A 20,749-nucleotide genomic window follows, 5' to 3' on the forward strand; every position below is an offset into this window, starting at 1 on the left:
AAAAGTTAGAGGCATAAATATCATACCCCCCCCCAAAAATGCTAACCTCCCCTGTTATTGGTAATATTGCCAAATACTAAACTTTTGACTAAATTGACTGCATTATAAGTGCATTTCTCCAAATACTTACGACACTTTCAAATGGGGGGACTAGATACATAAAGTGCATTCATTTCTAAATGGTAAAACGGATATCTATGAAAATACCCTCAAATAAAAGGTGACACTGTACTATCGCTTCATATAATTTTTTTAAACATTTGATCTTGAATCCAAAATGCTGGACTAAAGAGCCAAATTAAAAGTTTTAGCTTCACTGTCCAAATAAATACGTAGGGGTGTGTAAGTACGTGTATGCCTTGAATGCTTACAAATAGCTTGTTTTAACTTGACTGCAGTAAATCATGAGATTTCCAAACTGCGTGCTGAGTGGGAACTGTACCTTGGCTTCTTGACATTGTTTTGCTGTCGCCTGTAACTCTGTTTTCTCTGAATGGATGTGAGATCTGGTTTGTAGGTGCCCTCGTAAATGTCTGACTGCCGTTTCACTTTATAGCTCCCAGCTTCTTCTCTGTGTTTAAAAGATTGAAAACAAAGAGAGAAAGAATATACTACGGTCTGTATAAACATTTGCAGTGCTTCTATACTTTTGAAGCATTTTTATAACCACTATCATACTCTGGCCATATTCCAATTCTTGTCTGCAATTGCTACCCTCCCGTCTCCTCGCTACCCTTCAAAAAAAGTGTAATGAAGGGGCCTTGAATGGAAGGAGACACGTAAAGGAAACAAATTAAAACACTATTGGGACACTACCTAAGGAACCTTCCCTTACTACCATAGTACAACAATGACAGAATACTGGACAGAAACCCATATTTTGGAAATGTTGCAAGTGTAGTTGTAAAAAGTGTGCAGCATCTCTCACAATGCTCATTGTAAGTTGTGTGTCCAACTCTTGTAGTTATTTTAGCATTTACGACACACTTGCATGACTTTACTTACTTGACATAGGTCGAGTTTCTGCCCGACTGGATGCGGAAGCATTGCATTGCATCAACCAATGGTTGCGTGCCACGCCATCGACTGTGCAGTCAGGCATCAGATTGTTATATCATCTGTGGTTAGTTGATATGTTAAATACCTATCGAGGCGCTGTAGTCGGGGAGGAACTCTACCTTGAACTCGTCTGTGCCCAGTCCTGTACCTCAGTGGCCGTGTTCAAGAGCAATTATTAGAAAATGGAAGAAGTTCAAGATTACGGTCAATCACCCTCGGTCTGGGGCTCCATGCAAGATCTCACCTCCTGGGGCATCAATGATCATGAGGAAGGTGAAGGATCAGCCCAGAACTACATGGCAGGACCTGGTCAATGACCTGAAGAGAGCTGGGACCACAGTCTCAAAGAAAACCATTAGTAACACACTACGCTGTCATGGATTAAAATCCTGCAGCGCACGCAAGGTCCCCCTGCTCAAGCCAGCGCATGTCCAGGCCCGTCTGAAGTTTGCCAATGACCATCTGGATGATCCAGAGGAGGAATGGGAGAATGTCATGTGGTCTGATGAGACAAAAATAGAGCTTTTTGGTCTAAACTCCACTCGCAGTGTTTGGAGGAAGAAGGATGAGTACAACCCCAAGAACACCATCCCAACCGTGAAGCATGGAGGTGGAAACATCATTCTTTGGGGATGCTTTTCTGGAAAGGAGATAGGACGACTGCACTGTATTAAGGGGAGGATGGATGGGGCCATGTATCGCGAGATCTTGGCCAACAACCTCCTTCCCTCAGTAAGAGCATTGAAGATGGGTCGTGGCTGGGTCTTCCAGCATGACAACGACCCGAAACACACAGCCAGGGCAACTAAGGAGTGGCTCCGTAAGAAGCATCTCAAGGTCCTGGAGTGGCCTAGCCAGTCTCCAGACCTGAACCCAATAGAAAATCTTTGGAGGGAGCTGAAAGTCCGTATTGCCCAGCGACAGCCCCGAAACCTGAAGGATCTGGAGAAGGTCTGTATGGAGGAGTGGGCCAAAATCCCTGCTGCAGTGTGTGCAAACCTGGTCAAGACCTACAGGAAACGTATGATCTCTGTAATTGCAAACCAAGGTTTCTGTACCAAATATTAAGTTATGCTTTTCTGATGTGTCAAATACTTATGTCATGCAATAAAATTCAAATTAATCACTTAAAAATCATACAATGTGATTTTCTGGATTTTTGTTTTAGATTCCGTCTCTCACAGTTGAAGTGTACCTTTGATAAAAATTACAGACCTCTACATGCTTTGTAAGTAGGAAAACCTGCAAAATCGGCAGTGTATCAAATACTTGTTCTCCCCACTGTACATGTTTTGGAGAGGTGCGGGGAGCTGCCACACTGGGCACCTGCGGAGCTGTTGTGGGGGGTTATGTGCCTTGCTCAAGGGCAGGCAATGGCATCTAGGATCTGATACCACAACCCTCCGGTTGCCAGCTCACTTCCCGCCAGATGTTTTCTATCAGACCCAGGATTCGAACTGGCAACCTCGCCTCTATAACCGCTAGGTTACCTGCCGCCCTATTCATAGGTAAATAGTGACTGACTGACTAATCTGCAAATAATATTGAGTAGTTATTTATGATGCAAGGTGATTTGTAAATCAGTCAATCTCGACTTTCCTTTAAATTCGGCTTCAATGTCATCATCAGAGAGCGGCAGGTAGCCTAGTGGGTAAGAGCGTTGTGCGAGTAACTGAAAGGTCGCTGGTTCTAATCCTCGAGCCGACTAGGTGAAAAAATCTGTCGATGTGCCCTTAAGCAAGGCACTTAACCCTAATTGCTCCTGTAAGTCGCTCTGGATAAGAGCGTCTGCTAAATGACTTAAATGTAAATGTAAATCATCAGTCAAAATTAATCATGGATTGCCCCCTGCTGTTTATCTATGAGATTACATCAGTGATCAAACCTGTGCTGCAATGTCCCACACACACACACACACACACATCAAACCAAAAAACACATGCTATGTGCCCATTGTGAACTTTCTTTTTGTAGAGATGAGACAGGAACTCAAACTAATACAACTATATTTTCCATATGTAACAGCGAACAACAGACATTGGTCTTCTGCTGTCATTTCTTAACTCCCTCAGATGGCGTACATCACAGACACACAGTTGAGAGGAGCACAGGGTCAGGCCTCAGTGCAGCGCCCCTGGATGGAGAGCATGTTGTGGGTGCCTTGGAGACACCCTACAGCTCTTCAGTGATCACCTTGACGTTCCCTTGGACCTTGAGCTCTATGGTTTCCCAGTCAAAAATGTTCCCTCTGGGCACACGTTTCCCAACATGCAAAGCTTCTATCATGGCATTGGAGCGCATGTAGTCCCACATGTTGACGTCTGTGATCTCGCATTATTTTTTAGCAGAGCTAAAGGTGCTATCTAGAACCAAAAAGGGTTCTTCGGCTGTCCCCATAGGATAACCCTTTGAAGAACCCTTTTTGGTTCCAGGTAGAACTATTTTAAGTTCCATGTAGAACCCTTTCAACAGAGGGTTCTACATGGAACTCTAAGAGGTTATATCTGGAACCAAAAAGGGATCTCATATGGGGACAGCCGAAGAACACTTTTGGAACCCTTTTTTCTAAAAGTGTAGGGAATAGGGTGACATTTGGGACTATGTCCCAGACAACCATGTCCCCTTATACAGTACTAGTCAAAAGTTTGGACACACCTACTTATTCAACGATTTTTCTTTATTTTTACTATTTTCTACATTGTGGAATAATAGTGAAAACATCAAAACTATGAAATAACACATATGGAATCATGTAGTAACCAACAAAGTGTTAAACAAATAAACAAATATTTTATATTTGAGATTCTTCAAAGTAGCCCCCCTTTGCCTTAAATACAGCTTTGCACGGTCTTGGCATTCTCTCAATCAGCTTCATGAGGTAGTCACCTGGAATGCTTTTCCAACAGTCTTGAAGGAGTTCCCACATATGCTGAGTACATGTTGGCTGCTTTTCCTTCACTCTGCGGTCCAACTCATCCCAAACCATCTAAATTGGGTTGAGGTCAGGTGATTGTGGAGGCCAGGTCATCTGATGCAGCAATCCATCACTCTCCTTCTTGGTCAAATTGCCCTTACACAGCCTGGAGGTGTGTTTTGGGTAATTCTCCAAATGATAGTCCCACTAAGCGCAAACCAGATGGGATGGCGTATCGCTACAGAATGCTGTGGTAGCCATGCTGGTTAAGTGTGCTTTGAATTCTAAATAAATCACTGACAGTGTCACTAGCAAAGCACCCCTACACCATCACACCTCCTCCTCCATGCTTCACAGTGGGAACCACACATGCAGAGATCATCTGTTCACCTACTCTGCGTCTCACAAAAACATGGCAGTTGGAACCAAAACTCTCAAATTTGGACCGGTCGAATGTCCATTGCTCGTGTTTCTTGGCAAGTCTCTTCTTCTTATTGGTGTCCTTTAGTAGTGGTTTATTTGCAGCAACTCGACCATGAAGGCCTGATTCACACAGTCTCCTCTGAAAAGTTGATGTTGAGATGTGTCTGTTACTTGAACTCTGTGAAGCATTTATTTGGGCTGCAATTTCTGAGGCTGGTAACTCTAATGAACTTATCCTCTGCAGTAGAGGTAACTCTGGGTCTTCCTTTCCTGTGGCGGTCCTCATGAGAGCCAGTTGTATCATAGCGCTTGATGGTTTTTGCGACTGCACTTGAAAAACTTTAAAAGTTATTGAAATCTTCAGGATTGACTGACCTTCATGTCTTAAAATAATGATGGGCTGTCGTTTCTCTTTGCTTATTTGAGCTGTTCTTGCCATAATATGGACTTGGTCTTTTACCAAATAGGGCTATCTTATGTATACCACCCCTACCTTGTCACAACACAACTGATTGGCTCAAACGCATTAAGAAGGAAAGAAATTCCACAACTCTTAAGAAGGCACACCTGTTAATTGAAATGCATTCCAGGTGACTACCTCATGAAGCTGGTTGAGAGAATGCCAAGAGTGTGCAAAGCTGTCATCAAGGCAAAGGGTGGCTACTTTGAAGAATCTCAAATATAAAATATATTTTGATTTGTTTAACACTTTTCTGGTTACTACATGATTCCATATGTGTTATTTCATAGTTACAATGTAGAAAATAGTAAAAATAAGGAAAAACCATTGAATGAGTAGGTCCAAACTTTTGACTGGTACTGTATATCCTAATTATAATCTTTCTGGCGCCATGTGCCTTTTAAAGGGTCGTCATCTAATGCTTAAAGAGAAAAATATGAATCATAATCATAATCTCTAACAGCCCCAAAATAAACTTTAATTAAAGTAGGTTAATATGCTATGTTAGGCTACCAAAGTAAGGAACTGATAACACTCCCTCTAACCCGAAGCCTGAACCCCACGTTATTGTGTTTGTGAGTGTATCCATGTGTGTTGTGAAACTTTGTCAGAGGTTTGTCCAACTAGAAGCAAACAAAACACACCCACACACAATCACACAAACCCAACTCTCCCTAACTCTCCCTCTCTGTAGCTGGCAGGGCATCCCGTAGAATAGCCTATCCAGCACAGGAGGCTGGTGGCACCTTAATTGGTGAGGAAGGGCTCGTGGTAATGATTGGAGCGGAATAAGTGGAATAGTATCAAATCCATCAAACACATGGTTTCCAGGTGTTTGATGCCATTCCATTTGCTCCGTTCCGGCCATTATCATGAGCCGTACTTCCCTCAGCAGCCTCCACTGCTATCCAGTATTTATGTAATAAAACCGACACCGCAAGTGACTACCCACATGAAAAAATACTACAGTTTACTATAGAACACTACAGTACATACTATAGAATTCTGTATGAAAACTGTAGTATACTATACTAGACACTGTAGTATCTCTCGATCATGTATAGTACTTAGTATAGACTTTTGTAGTATACTGTAGAATACTATAGTAAATACTTCAGTATTATCTGCAAAAAAAACACTGTAAAGACTGCAGCAATGTACACAAAACAACTGCAGTCTGCAAAAACATTACAGTTTTTTAACTTTAGTAACACTACAGTATGTCATTTTTTTATACCCATCCCCCCCCCCCCATATTCCAATTTGTGCCACCTGTAAGTGAGAAACATACAGGTACAGTATCTGCCAAAATAAAGGAAACAGCTGCCAGAACAGCTTCAATGCACCTTGGCATAGATTCTACAAGTGTCTGGAACTCTATTGGAGTGATGCGACACCATTCTTCCACGAGGAATTCCATCATTTGGTGTTTTGTTGATGGTGGTGGATGCTCCTTTGAGACCCCTCTTTCAAAGTCACTGAGATCTCTTCTTCTAGCCATGGTAGTCAAAATAATGGGCAACTGGGCACACACACACACGCACGCACGCACGCACGCACACACACACACACACACACACACACACCCTTTAAACCCCCTATGCTCCTTTGAGACCCCTCTTTCAAAGTCACTGAGATCTCTTCTTCTAGCCATGATAGTCAAAATAATGGGCAACTGGGCATTTTTATACATGACCCTAAGCATGATGGGATATTAATTGCTTAATTAACTCAAGAACCATACCTGTGTGGAATCACCTGCTTTCAACATACTTTGTATCCCTCATTTACACAAATGTTTCCTTTAATTTGGCAGTTACCTGTACATGTGAAGTATATACATATATTGTATTATCTACAGGTTATAGAAAAGAGCAGAAGCTCAGACTATCCGTTCCCTCCCCAGTCCAACCTACCTACAGGTTATGGAACATTTGCTCTTTAGTATTTGTCCAGTAGGTTTCCTCAAGGAGAAAGCTTCCACTTCTATGTCAAAGATAATAAAACAAAAACACTATAGTAAATACAACAGTAATTTCCACAAAAGCACTACAGTAAATACTACAGTATACTACAGTCTGCAACAACACTATAGTAAATACTACAGTTTACAACCGTTTTTTTATACTGTTTTTAAACTACAGGAAACTGTAAATACTATAGCATACTACAGTCATGTCCTCAAAAAAAATGTCTTCATGTGGGTAGGCTTATGAGCATCACGGGCTCTGCAGCCAAGAACCGCTCAATGCATTTGTTTGCGACAGACACGGGGGGAGAGGGCCGGGGAGGTGTCTATTGGCACGATTCTCACCATTGTAGTCTTTCGCACTTTTTGAATGGTTTGAGACATATTTGACTATCATTATTTACTATTGTTGATCTACAGATGGACTATCCATATAAAGTGTGTCCTAAACATGCACTACTCACCGTAGCCATTTTCCCATGATGATCTGAAGGCACTTCCTGGCTGAGATCTGACCTAGAACCTTCCTGTACCTGTTGGTGAAGATAGCATCAGCATGTCTTCCTGATCTGAGATGAAAAATGTGAGGGAGCACATGACAGATCATTTGATGGATAGAATGTATAGAATTTGAAAGTTCCATTAACCTTATTGTTATTATTCAATTTTTCAGTACTGTATAACAACAAAAGCACTTCTGAGAAGGTTTTAGGTTTTATTTATTCGCATCAAAGAAAACAAGTGAAAGACAAAATAGTACAGATAAAAAACTGGCAAAAACGGTGTGCAGGTGAGGTTGGAAGCCCAAAAGGGCTGATATGAAAACCCCACCACAAATATAATAAGTACAAAAAAAATACTCTTTGTTCAATCATTTTAACAAAGCATATTAATTAAATTGTACATGATATACTCAGTATACATGAAAAGCCATGTTTGATTATGTGCGTGTGTTTGTGTGAGAGTTAGGCTATATGGAGGGGATTATTGGGTAGTTTGGTTCACCAGTCGTCGCTTGAAGTTATTGAGGGATGATGAAGTTTTGGCAATGTGAAGATAAGAATTCCAGAGTATGGTACCACTGTATCTGATAGAGAATTGACTACTTGAGGTGCAGCAGTGGGGAGGGTGAAGGTTATCGCAGTGTCTTGTGTTATATAGATGGTTTTCAGAATTAACCTGGAAGAATCCATTGAAGGGTTTCGGTAAACTGTCTGGGAGGTATGACTATTTGTAGATGAAAGTGCACAATTGGCGTACGTTAATGTCGTAAATAGACAAGATGTTGAGATTCTTATATTAAGGTGCTGATGGATCCAGGTAATTAGAGGAGGTGGCTAGTCTTGCCTATTGATGCTTTTGATGCTTTTGGGTGGCACTGACTTTAGCTCAGCTTGTTGCCTCAGGGGAGTTCTGTTCTCTTCCAGCAGGTGCGTCGGATGCTCTATGGACGAAGTCATCAGGATGGATGTGTCCCTCTGACCAAACCTGGGAAAAAAACACATCACAGAGACACGGTATGATCTTTATTATTTCCTGTAACTGTAGAGGGGAAAACATTGTCGATTTGAAAGCAATGATAAAGGAAATTAGAGAAATTATAAAGATTTTAAAAAAACTCAAGTAGACAGTTTGTTTTACATGCTATGTAAATCAACAACCATATTTTAAATGCCATTATCTCAATTGTAGTTAGGTCAAGTAACCATTTTCAGTAGATGTGTTTTTCATTCATATGCATAATAATGATCTGATACTTTGCCCCCGAATGCTGTGATTAATAATGTGTTGTAAAATGTTACACCTTTTAGTGACTAATCCAAACATTTTGACCCTTGTTAGCATAACAAGTAAAAAGGGCACACTATGACAGGCAGACTGACCCCTGAGAGATTTAGTGCATTATGTTCAGAAACAGACTGCTGGCTACAGTGATTCTTTGTTTCTCTCTGGCCTCTCATGGGAGTCCAGTCTGTCAGTTAGGCTGTGTTTACACAGGCAACCCAATTCTGATCTGTTTCTCACTAATTGGTCTTTTGATCAATCACAGAGGATAAGTTCATTAGAGTTACCAGCCTCAGAAATCGGCAATTAACTGCACCTCAGATTGCAGCCCAAATAAATGCTTCACAGAGTTCAAATAACAGACACATCTCAACATCAACTGTTCAGAGGAGACTGCGTGAATCAGGCCTTCATGGTCGAATTGCTGCAAAGAAACCAGTACTAAAGGACACCAATAATAAGAAGAGACTTGCTTGGGCCAAGAAACACGAGCAATGGACATTAGACCGGTGGACCCTTGGTCTGATTAGTCCAAATGTGCGATTTTTGGTTCCAACCGCCGTGTCTTTGTGAGACGCAGAGTAGGTAAACAGATGATCTCCGCATGTGTGGTTCCCACCGTGAAGTATGGAGGAGGAGGTGTGATGGTGTAGGGGTGCTTTGCTGGTGACACTGTTAGTGATTTAGTTAGAATTCAAGGCACACTAAACCAGCATGGCTACCACAGCATTCTGCAGCGATACACCATCCCATCTGGTTTGCGCTTAGTGGGACTATCATTTGATTTTCAACAGGACAATGACCAAAAACACACCTCCAGACATGGATAACATACAGCTGGCGGGGTTTTCGGTGCATCGGCAAGATAGAACAGCTGCCTCCAGTAAGACAAGTGGTGGCGGTCTGTGTATATTTGTAAATAGCAGCTGGTGCACGAAATCTAATATTAAGGAAGTCTTGAGGTTTTGCTCGCTTGAGGTAGGGTATCTCATGATAATCTGTAGACCACACTATTTACCAAGAGAGTTTTCATCTAGATTTTTCGTAGCTGTCTATTTAACACCACAAACCGATGCTGGCACTAAGACCGCACTCAACGAGCTGTATAAGGCCATAAGCAAACAAGAAAATGCTCATCCAGAGGCGACGCTCCTAGTGGCTGGGGACTTTAAAGCAGAGAAACTTTAATCTGTTTTACCTAATTTCTACCAGCATGTTAAATGTGCAACCAGAGGAAAAAAAAACCTAGACCACCCTTACTCCACACACAGAGACGCGTACAAAGCTCTCCCTCGCCCTCCATTTGGCAAATCTGACCATAATTCTATCCTTCTGATTCCTGCTTACAAGCAAAAACTAAAGCAGGAGGAACTAGTGACTCGCTCAATACAAAAGTGGTCAGATGGCACAGATGCTAAGCAACAGGACTCTTTTGCTAGCACAGACCGGAATATGTTCTGGGATTCTTCCGATGGCATTGAGGAGTACACCACATCAGCCACTGGCTTCATCAATAAGTGCACCGATGACGTCGTCCCCACAGTGACCGTATGTACATACCCCAACCAGAAGCCATGGATTACAGGCAACATCCGCACTGAGCTAAAGGGTAGAGCAGCCGCTTTCAAGGTGTGGGACTCTAACCCGGATGCTTATAAGAAGTCCCGCTATGCCCTTCGACGAACCATCAAACAGGTAAAGCGTCAATACAGGACTCAGATTTAATCGTATTCCACCGGCTCCGACACTCGTCGGATGTGGAAGGGCTTGCAAACTATTACGGACTACAAAGGGAAGCACAACCGCGAGCTGCCCAGTGAAACGAGCCTACCAGACGAGCTAAATTATTTATATGCTCACTTCGAGGCAAGCAACACTGAAGCATGCATCAGCTGTTCCGGACAACTGTGTGATCACGCTCTCCGTAGCTGATGTGAGTAAGACCTTTAAACAAGTCAACATTCACAAGGCCGCAGGGCCAGACGGATTACCAGGACTTGTACTCTGAGCATGCGCTGACCAACTGGCAAGTGTCTTCACTGACATTTTCAACCTGTCCCTGACTGAGTCTGTAATACCAACATGTTTCAAGCAGACTACCATAGTCCCTGTGCCTAAGAACACTAAGGTAACCTGCCTAAATGACTACCGACCTGTAGCACTCACGTCTGTAGCCATGAAAAGCTTTGAAAGGCTGGTCATGGCTCACATCAACACCATTATCCCAGAAAACGTAGACCCACTCCAATTTGCATACCGCCCCAACAGATCCACATATGATGCAGTCTCTATTGCACTCCACACTGCCCTTTCCCACCTGGACAAAAGGAACACCTACGTGAGAATGCTACTCATTGACTACAGCTCAGCATTCAACACCATAGTGCCCTCAAAGCTCATCACTAAGCTAAGGACCCTGGGACTAAACACCTCCCTCTGCAACTGGATCCTGGACTTCCTGACGGGCCACCCCCAGGTGGTAAGGGTAGGTAACAACACATCTGCCCTATAACCTGGACACCCACCTGAGCGACCCATACACCAAAGAGAAGTTCCCATCTCTTTTATGGACCTGCTGTGAATATGCAGCCTAAACAGAGAAATAAATGCGGTCAGAGACCTACTTGAGCAGCACCGCCCCCTCAAGATTCTGAGCCTGCCTGGCAGGGTTGGTCCTACAAAGCCAGAGCCCCCTGATGGGAGAGCATAATATACAAGGAAATTCTCAAAGCTGCTAATGAGAACCTTGACGACCTTTTACCTAGCCGGTGGGGATTCCGGTGGGGTACACCCACCCAGGTAGTGGCAGTGCTGGCAACACTGGCTGCAGTAACCCATGGGGAGGGGGTCACACTCGGACAATCAGAGAGGGGGTTTATCATTGTGGCCCAGGTGGCACAAAATAATTATGGGATGGACCACGGGAATTATTTGCTAGGATAATAATTTCTTGTCAATGAATTAAATGTAATACAATGGCAATCCGGGTTATATGTTAGAATCCTACGCGTGAACTGCCGACATTATTACGCATATTAATTGATAATGATGGAAAATAGGATATGCATAATTTTAAAAAAATAGTTATATAGATATATATATAGAGGTGAAAGCATTGGAAATGCTTTTGGCGGTTGATCTGCTTCTATTTTGTGGGTGGCACTGTGTGCTGTTTTCGATGGATGGGTCCTGGCCTCTCGTGGCCTTAGGGATCCGGAGGGACGTGGGTGGGATGCTGATCACTGGGATGACGGCTCAACTTGGGATGGGGAGGGGCTTTAGCGGGGGAATTAGTGGAGAACAATTGAAGGGTTACTCCGTAGCAATGCAAATATCACGGTACAGCTATATGGACACTCAATCATTACGCTATTTTTTATTGGTAAATTTACAAACATATATAATGATAAATAGACTTGAAACTTGTATCTCATTATGGTGTATGGTGAAATAAGTATAGCCAGTTATAATTGTAATGGCTTAGCTGATAATAACAAAAGAAGAACAATAATTACATGGCTCAAAGAGAAGGAATATAATATCTATTGTATACAGGAAACTCATTCAACAATTCGAGATGAAGTAGAGTGGAAAAAAGAATGGGGGGGGGGGGGGGAATATACTTCTCCCATGGGCAAAGAAATTCAAAAGGGGTGATGATATTAATTAATAGTAATTTCGATCCGAATGTGCAAATTGTCCAAATAGATACGCAAGGTAGATGGATTATTTTAAATATGTTATTGGACCATAAACAGATATGGGTCATTAACCTTTACGGACCAAATAATGATGATCCACAATTCTTTGACAATATATATAATAAATTATCAAGCCTGCAAGCAACTCAAGACAATATTATTATGGTGGGGGATTATAATACTGTTTTAAATAGCTCAATGGACCGTAAAGGAAATCACACCACAAACAATCACCCACATGCTCTTAAGGAAATTGTGAATGTCATGGATACATTAGAACTAGTAGATACAGTGAGGAGAACAAGTATTTGATACACTGCCGATTTTGCAGGTTTTCTTACTTACAAAGCATGTAGAGGTCTGTAATTTGTATCATAGGTACACTTCAACTGTGAGAGACGGAATCTAAAACAAAAATCCAGAAAATCACATTGTATGATTTATAATTAATTAATTTGCATTTTATTGCATGACATAAGTATTTGATACATCAGAAAAGCAGAACTTAATATTTGGTACAGAAACCTTTGTTTGCAATTACAGAGATCATACGTTTCCTGTAGGTCTTGACCAGGTTTGCACACACTGCAGCAGGGATTTTGGCCCACTCCTCCATACAGACCTTCTCCAGATCCTTCAGGTTTCGGGGCTGTCGCTGGGCAATATGGACTTTCAGCTCCCTCCAAAGATGTTCTATTGGGTTCAGGTCTGGAGACTGGCTAGGCCACTCCAGGACCTTGAGATGCTTCTTACGGAGCCACTCCTTAGTTGCCCTGGCTGTGTGTTTCGGGTCGTTGTCATGCTGGAAGGCCCAGCCACGACCCATCTTCAATGCTCTTACTGAGGGAAGGAGGTTGTTGGCCAAGATCTCACGATACATGGCCCCATCCATCCTCCCATCAATGCGGTGCAGTCGTCCTGTCCCCTTTGCAGAAAAGCATCCCCAAAGAATGATGTTTCCACCTCCATGTTTCACAGTTGGGATGATGTTCTTGGGGTTGTACTCATCCTTCTTCTTCCTCCAAACACGGCGAGTGGAGTTTAGACCAAAAAGCTATATTTTTGTCTCATCAGACCACATTACCTTCTCCCATTCCTCCTCTGGATCATCCAGATGGTCATTGGCAAACTTCAGACGGGCCTGGACATGCGCTGGCTTGAGCAGGGGGACCTTGCGTGCGCTGCAGGATTTTAATCCATGACCGTGTAGTGTGTTACTATTGGTTTTCTTTGAGACTGTGGTCCCAGCTCTCTTCAGGTCATTGACCAGGTCCTGCCGTGTAGTTCTGGGCTGATCCCTCACCTTCCTCATGATTATTGATGCCCCACGAGGTGAGATCTTGCATGGAGCCCCAGACCGAGGGTGATTGACCATCATCTTGAACTTCTTCCATTTTCTAATAATTGCACCAACAGTTGTTGCCTTCTCACCAAGCTGCTTGCCTATTGTCCTGTAGCCCATCCCAGCCTTGTGCAGGTCTACAATTTTATCCCTGATGTCCTTACACAGCTCTCTGGTCTTGGCCATTGTGGAGAGGTTGGAGTCTGTTTGATTGAGTGTGTGGACAGGTGTCTTTTATACAGGTAAGGAGTTCAAACAGGTGCAGTTAATACAGGTAATGAGTGGAGAACAGGAGGGCTTCTTAAAGAAAAACTAACAGGTCTGTGAGAGCCGGAATTCTTACTGGTTGGTAGGTGATCAAATACTTATGTCATGCAATAAAATGCAAATTAATTACTTAAAAATCATACAATGTGATTTTCTGGATTTTTGTTTTAGATTCCGTCTCTCACAGTTGAAGTGTACCTATGATAAAAATTACAGACCTCTACATGCTTTGTAAGTAGGAAAACCTACAAAATCGGCAGTGTATCAAATACTTGTTCTCCCCACTGCATATGGAGGCTTAAATATACTGATCTAGTGAGATATACATGGCGGAGACTGAATCAAGCTAGTCGTCTTGACTTCTTTCTTATCTCATTCTCGTTGGCACCAAAAGTAAAAAAAAGTGTTGATAGGGGACAGAATGCGGTCGGACAAATCATATAATAGGCATATACATTACTCTTACTGAATTTCCACGTGGGCGAGGATATTGGAAATGTAATCAAAGCCTATTGGATGATAATTTATTTATAATTAGAACTAAGGAATTTATAACTGACTTTTTCCAACATAACATAGGTACAGCGAATCCCCTTATTGTATGGGACACCTTTAAATGTGCCTTTAGAGGCCATGCAATTCAGTACTCATCTCGAAAACAAAAGCAATTTAGGTCAAAAGAGTTTATACTAAGAAAGGAAATAGAAAGTCTAACAGAACAGATAGATGGCAATAAAAACTGTAACATAGAGGCTCAGAATAAATTAGAGGAAAAACAAAAAGAAATGGAGAAACTTATTCAAGAAAGATCAAGTGTAATATATTATAAAAATAAAGCAAACTGGATGGAATATGGGGAAAAATGCACAAAAGTATTTTTTAATCTTCAACATAGGAATGCTACCAAAAAGAACTTAATGAAACTGGTTACAATTGACGGAGTCACACATAATTCACCAAATGATATTTTGAAGGAAGAAACAAAGTACTTTAAGCATATGTTTTCTTTTCAGTCGCCTCCATCTCCTCTAACTGAAGCTAATTGTAGAGATTTTTTTTCTATTGATAATGTCAAATTAACAGCCACACAGAAAGACTCACGTGAAGGTAAAATTACAGAGGAGGAACTTCTGGATGCAATTAAAGACTTTAAGTCCGGGAAAACTCCAGGGTTGGATGGCATACCAGTCGAGGTATACCAAACCTTTTTTGATATACTAAGAGGACCGTTATTAGCATGTTTTAACCACTCCTATGTAAATGGTAGATTAACTGACACTCAAGAAGAAGGTCTGATCTCATTATTACTGAAACAGGATACAAGTGGAAAATATAAAGATCCAGTCCATTTACAAAATTGGAGGCCCCTTACACTTCAGTGTTGTGATGCAAAAATCCTAGCAAAATGTATAGCGCATAGAATTAAAAAGGTATTGTCGGATATTATTCATTCTAATCAGACAGGTTTTTTACATGGAAGATACATTGGAGATAATATAAGGCAAGTATTGGAAACAATAGAACACTATGGAAAATATGGGAAACCAGGCCTGCTATTCATAGCAGACTTCGAAAAGGCATTTGATAAAGTTCGACTGGGGTTTATATATAAATGCCTGGAGCATTTCAATTTTGGAGAATCTCTTATAAAATGGGTCAAAATCATGTATAGTAACCCTAGGTGTAAAATAGTAAATAATGGCTATTTCTCAGAAAGTTTTAAACTGTCAAGAGGAGTGAAACAAGGTTGTCCACTATCGGCATATCTATTTATTGTGGCCATCGAGATGTTAGCTATTAAAATCAGATCCTATAATAATATCAGAGGATTAGAAATACAGGGCTTAAAAACAAAGGTGTCATTGTACGCTGATGATTCATGTTTTCATTTAAATCCACAACTAGAATCCCTCCACAGCCTCATAGAGGATCTAGATACATTTTCTAACCTCTCTGGATTACAACCAAATTATGACAAATGTACTATATTACGTATTGGATCACTAAAAAATACAATTTTTACATTACCATGTAGTTTACCAATAAAATGGTCTGATGGTGATGTGGATATACTCGGAATACATATCCCAAAGGAAATAAATGATCTCACTTCAATACATTTTAATAGAAAGTTAGCAAAAATAGATAAGATCTTACTACCATGGAAAGGAAAATACCTGTCAATTTGTGGAAAAATCACCCTGATTAACTCTTTAGTATTATCCCAGTTTACCTATTTGCTTATGGTCTTGCCTACGCCTAGCGAACAGTTTTTTAAATTATATGAGAAAAAAATATTAAATTTTATTTGGAACGGCAAGCCAGACAAAATTAAAAGGGCATATTTATAAAATGAATATGAATTCGGAGGACAGAAATTATTAAATATTAAAGCATTAGACCTATCACTAAAAGCTTCAGTCATACAAAAGTTATACTTAAATCCGAACTGGTTCTCAAGCAAATTAGTAAGATTGTCTCACCCAATGTTCAAAGGCCTTTTTCCCTTTATTCCGATTACAACCTCTCACTTTCAGTTATTTGAAAAGGAAATAATCTCCCAAATATCACTATTTCTAAAACAAGCCATAGAAAGTTGGTTGCAATTTCAATTTAATCCTCCAGAAACGACAGAACAAATAATGCAACAAATATTGTGGTTAAATTCAAATATACTACTTGACAAAAAAACTTTATTTTTTGACAGAATGTTTAAAAAAGGTATAATCTTCGTAAATGATATCATCGGTAGGACTGGTGGAGTTATGTCACACATGCAGCTAACAAAAACATATGGAAATGTCTGCTCTACCCCGAATTACAACCAAATATTTGCAGCCTTACCGCAAAAGTGGAAGAGGAAAGTGGAAGGTGGAGAAAGTAAGGAACTTGTCTGTCGGCCTTGCATTAAAGAACATAATTGGTTAAGGAAAACTGTGATAAATAAAAAAGTATATCAGTTTCACTTAAGGACCAAAGGATTGAAAGCCGTCCCATATAGATTGCAAAATAGTTGGGAAGAGATCTTTGACGTACCGATCCCATGGCATAGTGTTTATGAACTGACACGCAAAACGACACCGGATTCAAAAATTTGAATCTTTCAATTTAAATTATTATATACAATTCTTGCTACCAATATAATGTTATTTATATGGGGGATACAATCTTCCCAGCTCTGCAGATTTTGCTGTGAAGAGACAGAATCATTGGATCATTTGTTTTGGTTCTGTCCATTTGTAGCTTGTTTTTGGACACAGGTCCAGGAATGGCTAAAGGATTGCAATATTTACCTGGAGCTAACCTTGCAGATAGCATTACTGGGTATTCTGAAAAGTCATAGTCAATCAATCAATAATATAATAATACTTTTAGCAAAAATGTTTATTTTTAATTCACAATCTGTAGAAGCAATGAGAATAGAAAGGTTCAGAACTTTTGTAAAACATCACAGTACGGTTGAAATATATATGGCAAATAGAAATCCTATATGGATGGTGTTAAGAGATAGATGGGAGGTATTGAATAGAGTTGAAGGATGGGACTAATAACAAATAACAACAAATAATAACAAAGATAGCTAATAATGTAAGCATACTGTGTCCATAATAAGTATATAGGTTGTATGTTGGGAGCTTTTGGGAAACAGCACAGTTAGAAAGATATGGCATATAGAAGCAAACCGGATGGACATCATGAAAATGATCAGAGAGGTTGAGAGTAGAAGAATTTCAGGAGCAAAAAAAATAATAATAAAAAAAATAAAAATAATAATATATATATATATATATATATATATATAATATAATTATTGTAAAATTAACTCTGTCCATAAGGTGTAGATAGTAAGTATAGACCGGAAGTAGAGGCCTGGGAATTGTTGTTCACTAATTTACTCCAAGTAGGGAAAGGATGGTCGGGTTGAAAAGTAATAAAGGGGAGTATATATATATAAAAAAAAACATGGGGGATTGGAAGTGATGCAGACAATTACATTGATAGAAGATACAATCTATCTGCAATATTAAGCTTATCCATTCATTTTTTTTTTACAACACATCTGCCACGCTGATCCTCAACAAGGGGTGCGTGCTCAGTCCCCTCCTGTACTCCCTGTTCACCCATGACTGCATGGCCAAGCACGACTCCAACACCATCATTAAGTTTGCCGACGACACAACAGTGGTAGGCCTGATCACTGACAATGACGAGACAGCCTATAGGAAGGAGGTCAGAGACCTGGCCGTGTGGTGCCAGGATAACAACAGCTCCCTCAACGTGATCAAGACAAAGGAGATGATTGTGGACTACAGGAAAAGGAGGACCGAGCACGCCCCAATTCTCATTGACGGGGCTGTAGTGGAGCAGGTTGAGAGCTTCAAGTTCATTGGTGTCCACATCACCTTAGCTCGGCTTGTTGCCTCAGGGGAGTTCTGTTCTCTTCCAGCAGGTGCGTCGGATGCTCTATGGACGAAGTCATCAGGATGGATGTGTCCCTCTGATCAAACCTGGGGAAAAAACACATCACAGAGACACGGTATGATCATTATTATTTCCTGTAATTGTACAGGGGAAACCATTGTCAATTTGAAATCAATGATAAAGGACATTAGAGAAATTATAAAAAATAAATAAAGTAGACAGTTGTTTTACATCCTAAGTAAAACAACAACCATATTTTAAATGCCATTATCTCAATTGTAGACAGGTCAAGTGACCATTTTCAGTAGATCATATCATATGCATAATAATGATCTAATACTTTGCCCCCGAACACTGTGATTAATAAAGTGCTGTACAAATGTTAGACATTATAGTGACTAATCCAAACATAATTGTTTGTGTTTCTGCCGGTAAGAGGGAGCAGGCGCGCCGCGTTATGGGGACAAGAGCTGTGACTTGTTTTGCTCTCAAGAAAAGGGCGGCATTGAAAGGAGTTATTACTGGGGTAGCGGTACATTTTATTTATTTTACTAGGCAAGTCAGCTAAGAACAAATTCTTATTTACAATGACGTCCTACACCGGCCAAACCCGGACGCTGGGCCAATTGTGCGCCGCCCTATGGGACTCCCAATCACGGCCGGTTGTGATACAGCCTGGAATCGAGTGACGCCTCAAGCACTGAGATGCAGTGCCTTAGACCGCTGCGACACTTGGGAGCCCCAACTGAAGGGGAAGATTCCCGGTGTTTGTGATGCTCGTCGTTTGGAGCGACGCAGACAGGGGGGCGTGAGTCTTTGCCCGACAAAGTGATGTTAGGATATTTCAGTTATCCCGTACGGTGTTACAGGTGTCATGCTTATGGGCATGTGGCAGCAGTGTGTAGGAGGGAGGTTCCTAGGAGTGAGAAGTGTGCAGAAGGGCATGAGACAAAGAATGTATAGTATTGGGGAATGAAGCGGTAGGCTATGTGTTAATTTAGGGGTGCCCATGGGACTGAGGATCAGAAGTGTCCGGTGCGAGAGAGGCAGGTTGAGGTTACCAGGGTTAGAGTAGTGCAGAGGTTGTCGTATGCTGAGGCAGTGAAGAAAGTAGAGGAAGATGGGTCATGGAGGAGGGTTCCTGAGAGGATTCGTGTGAGTAGTAGATCTGTGCCAGTACAGAGGGATAGGCCAATGAGTGATACATGCTTCAGTAAGACTGGCTCTTTAGTGTTCAAAGCAATGGTTATCAACAGTACCGCAGGGATGGGACATAAGTCGCAGAAAATAGAGGTTGTGGTGACAGCTGCAGATTCGTTTTTGGGTGTACGAGATTTGACGTCAGAAGAATTACAGGGTGCATTGAGTGGTGGTGTCCCGTCCTTCCAGGCCGTTGGCCTGAGGTAGTACTAGGTAAAATAGTGGAATTGGGTGGGGGAGGGGGTTTAATGAGTGTAGGGTTAGATGATAGGGTATTATTTTATTATATTTTTCCCGTTTTCCATGCAAAGTCTAAGGGTTTATACCCCAGTCTAGTTGGTGGTGGTAATGCAACATTTAATGCCGTTAAACCTCATAGAAGAAGATGATACGAGAAGCTCTCGCTAGCTATGCCTTTCCAATGTACCAAGTAATAACTTAAGGATTTCAGATTTCAAATTCAGCCTATAACTGACAATTTACTGTTTAGGAGAAAGAAGAATGATGACATACGAAAGCAGCAGTAGCTACCTGCTGAGTAAATTCTCAGGGCTCGTTTTATGATAATGATGTGATGTCAAGCCTCTAGCTGGCTAGCTTTGTTCAACATTGTTTTCTAATTTTCATCCATTGCAAAATGTCACAGTAATTGACTATATAGATGTATTGACATGACAAACACTGACCACTTACTACCTCTCTTTCTTACTTTACAAGAATGGTAACCTAGAAGGAGCTTGCAACAACACAGGTTGTGTTGTTCAAAGCTAGGCAGCATTCATTCTGAGGCAAGCAGGGTAGATAAATTAAAGACTCAAATAGCCACAGGTCCAACATTTCATGACTTTGTCAAGGGATCCTCTATCAACAAACAAGCTGTCATCACTGATGATTTGATAAATGCTGACAAGCATGCCTATCTTCCTGAGGACTCAGAAATTGGGAATTCAAGAACAGGTTTGTGTACTACTCTCACATCAATGATTCTTCTAATATACACTGAACAAAAATATAAACACAACATGTAAAGTGTTGGTCCCATGTTTCATGAGCTGAAATAAAAGATCCCAGAAATGTTCCATATGCACAAAAAGCTTATGTCTCTCAATTGTTTTGCACCAGCCAGCCTCACAACCGCAGACCACATGTATGACGCCGTGTGGGTTAGCGGTTTGCTGATGTCAACGTTGTGAACATAGTGCCCCAT

At 41.1% G+C, this 20,749-nt stretch overlaps 1 protein-coding gene across 1 annotated transcript; it reads right to left on the minus strand.

Moving 5' to 3' along the window:
• Positions 1-310: 310 nt before the first annotated feature.
• LOC311138339 (uncharacterized protein) lies at positions 311-20,749 on the minus strand (the record flags this gene model as incomplete). The annotated part of the gene is made up of 5 exons (XM_084173012.1): positions 311-571; positions 7,290-7,394; positions 8,209-8,313; positions 18,324-18,428; positions 20,685-20,749. The coding sequence occupies 5 exons, from the start codon at positions 20,747-20,749 to the stop codon at positions 403-405; spliced, it is 549 nt and encodes a 182-aa protein (XP_084029138.1). The 3' UTR covers positions 311-402.

Source organism: Coregonus lavaretus (genome assembly GCF_964263955.1).
Source record: "Coregonus lavaretus genome assembly, chromosome: 12".
NCBI classification, from domain to species: Eukaryota; Metazoa; Chordata; class Actinopteri; order Salmoniformes; family Salmonidae; genus Coregonus; species Coregonus lavaretus.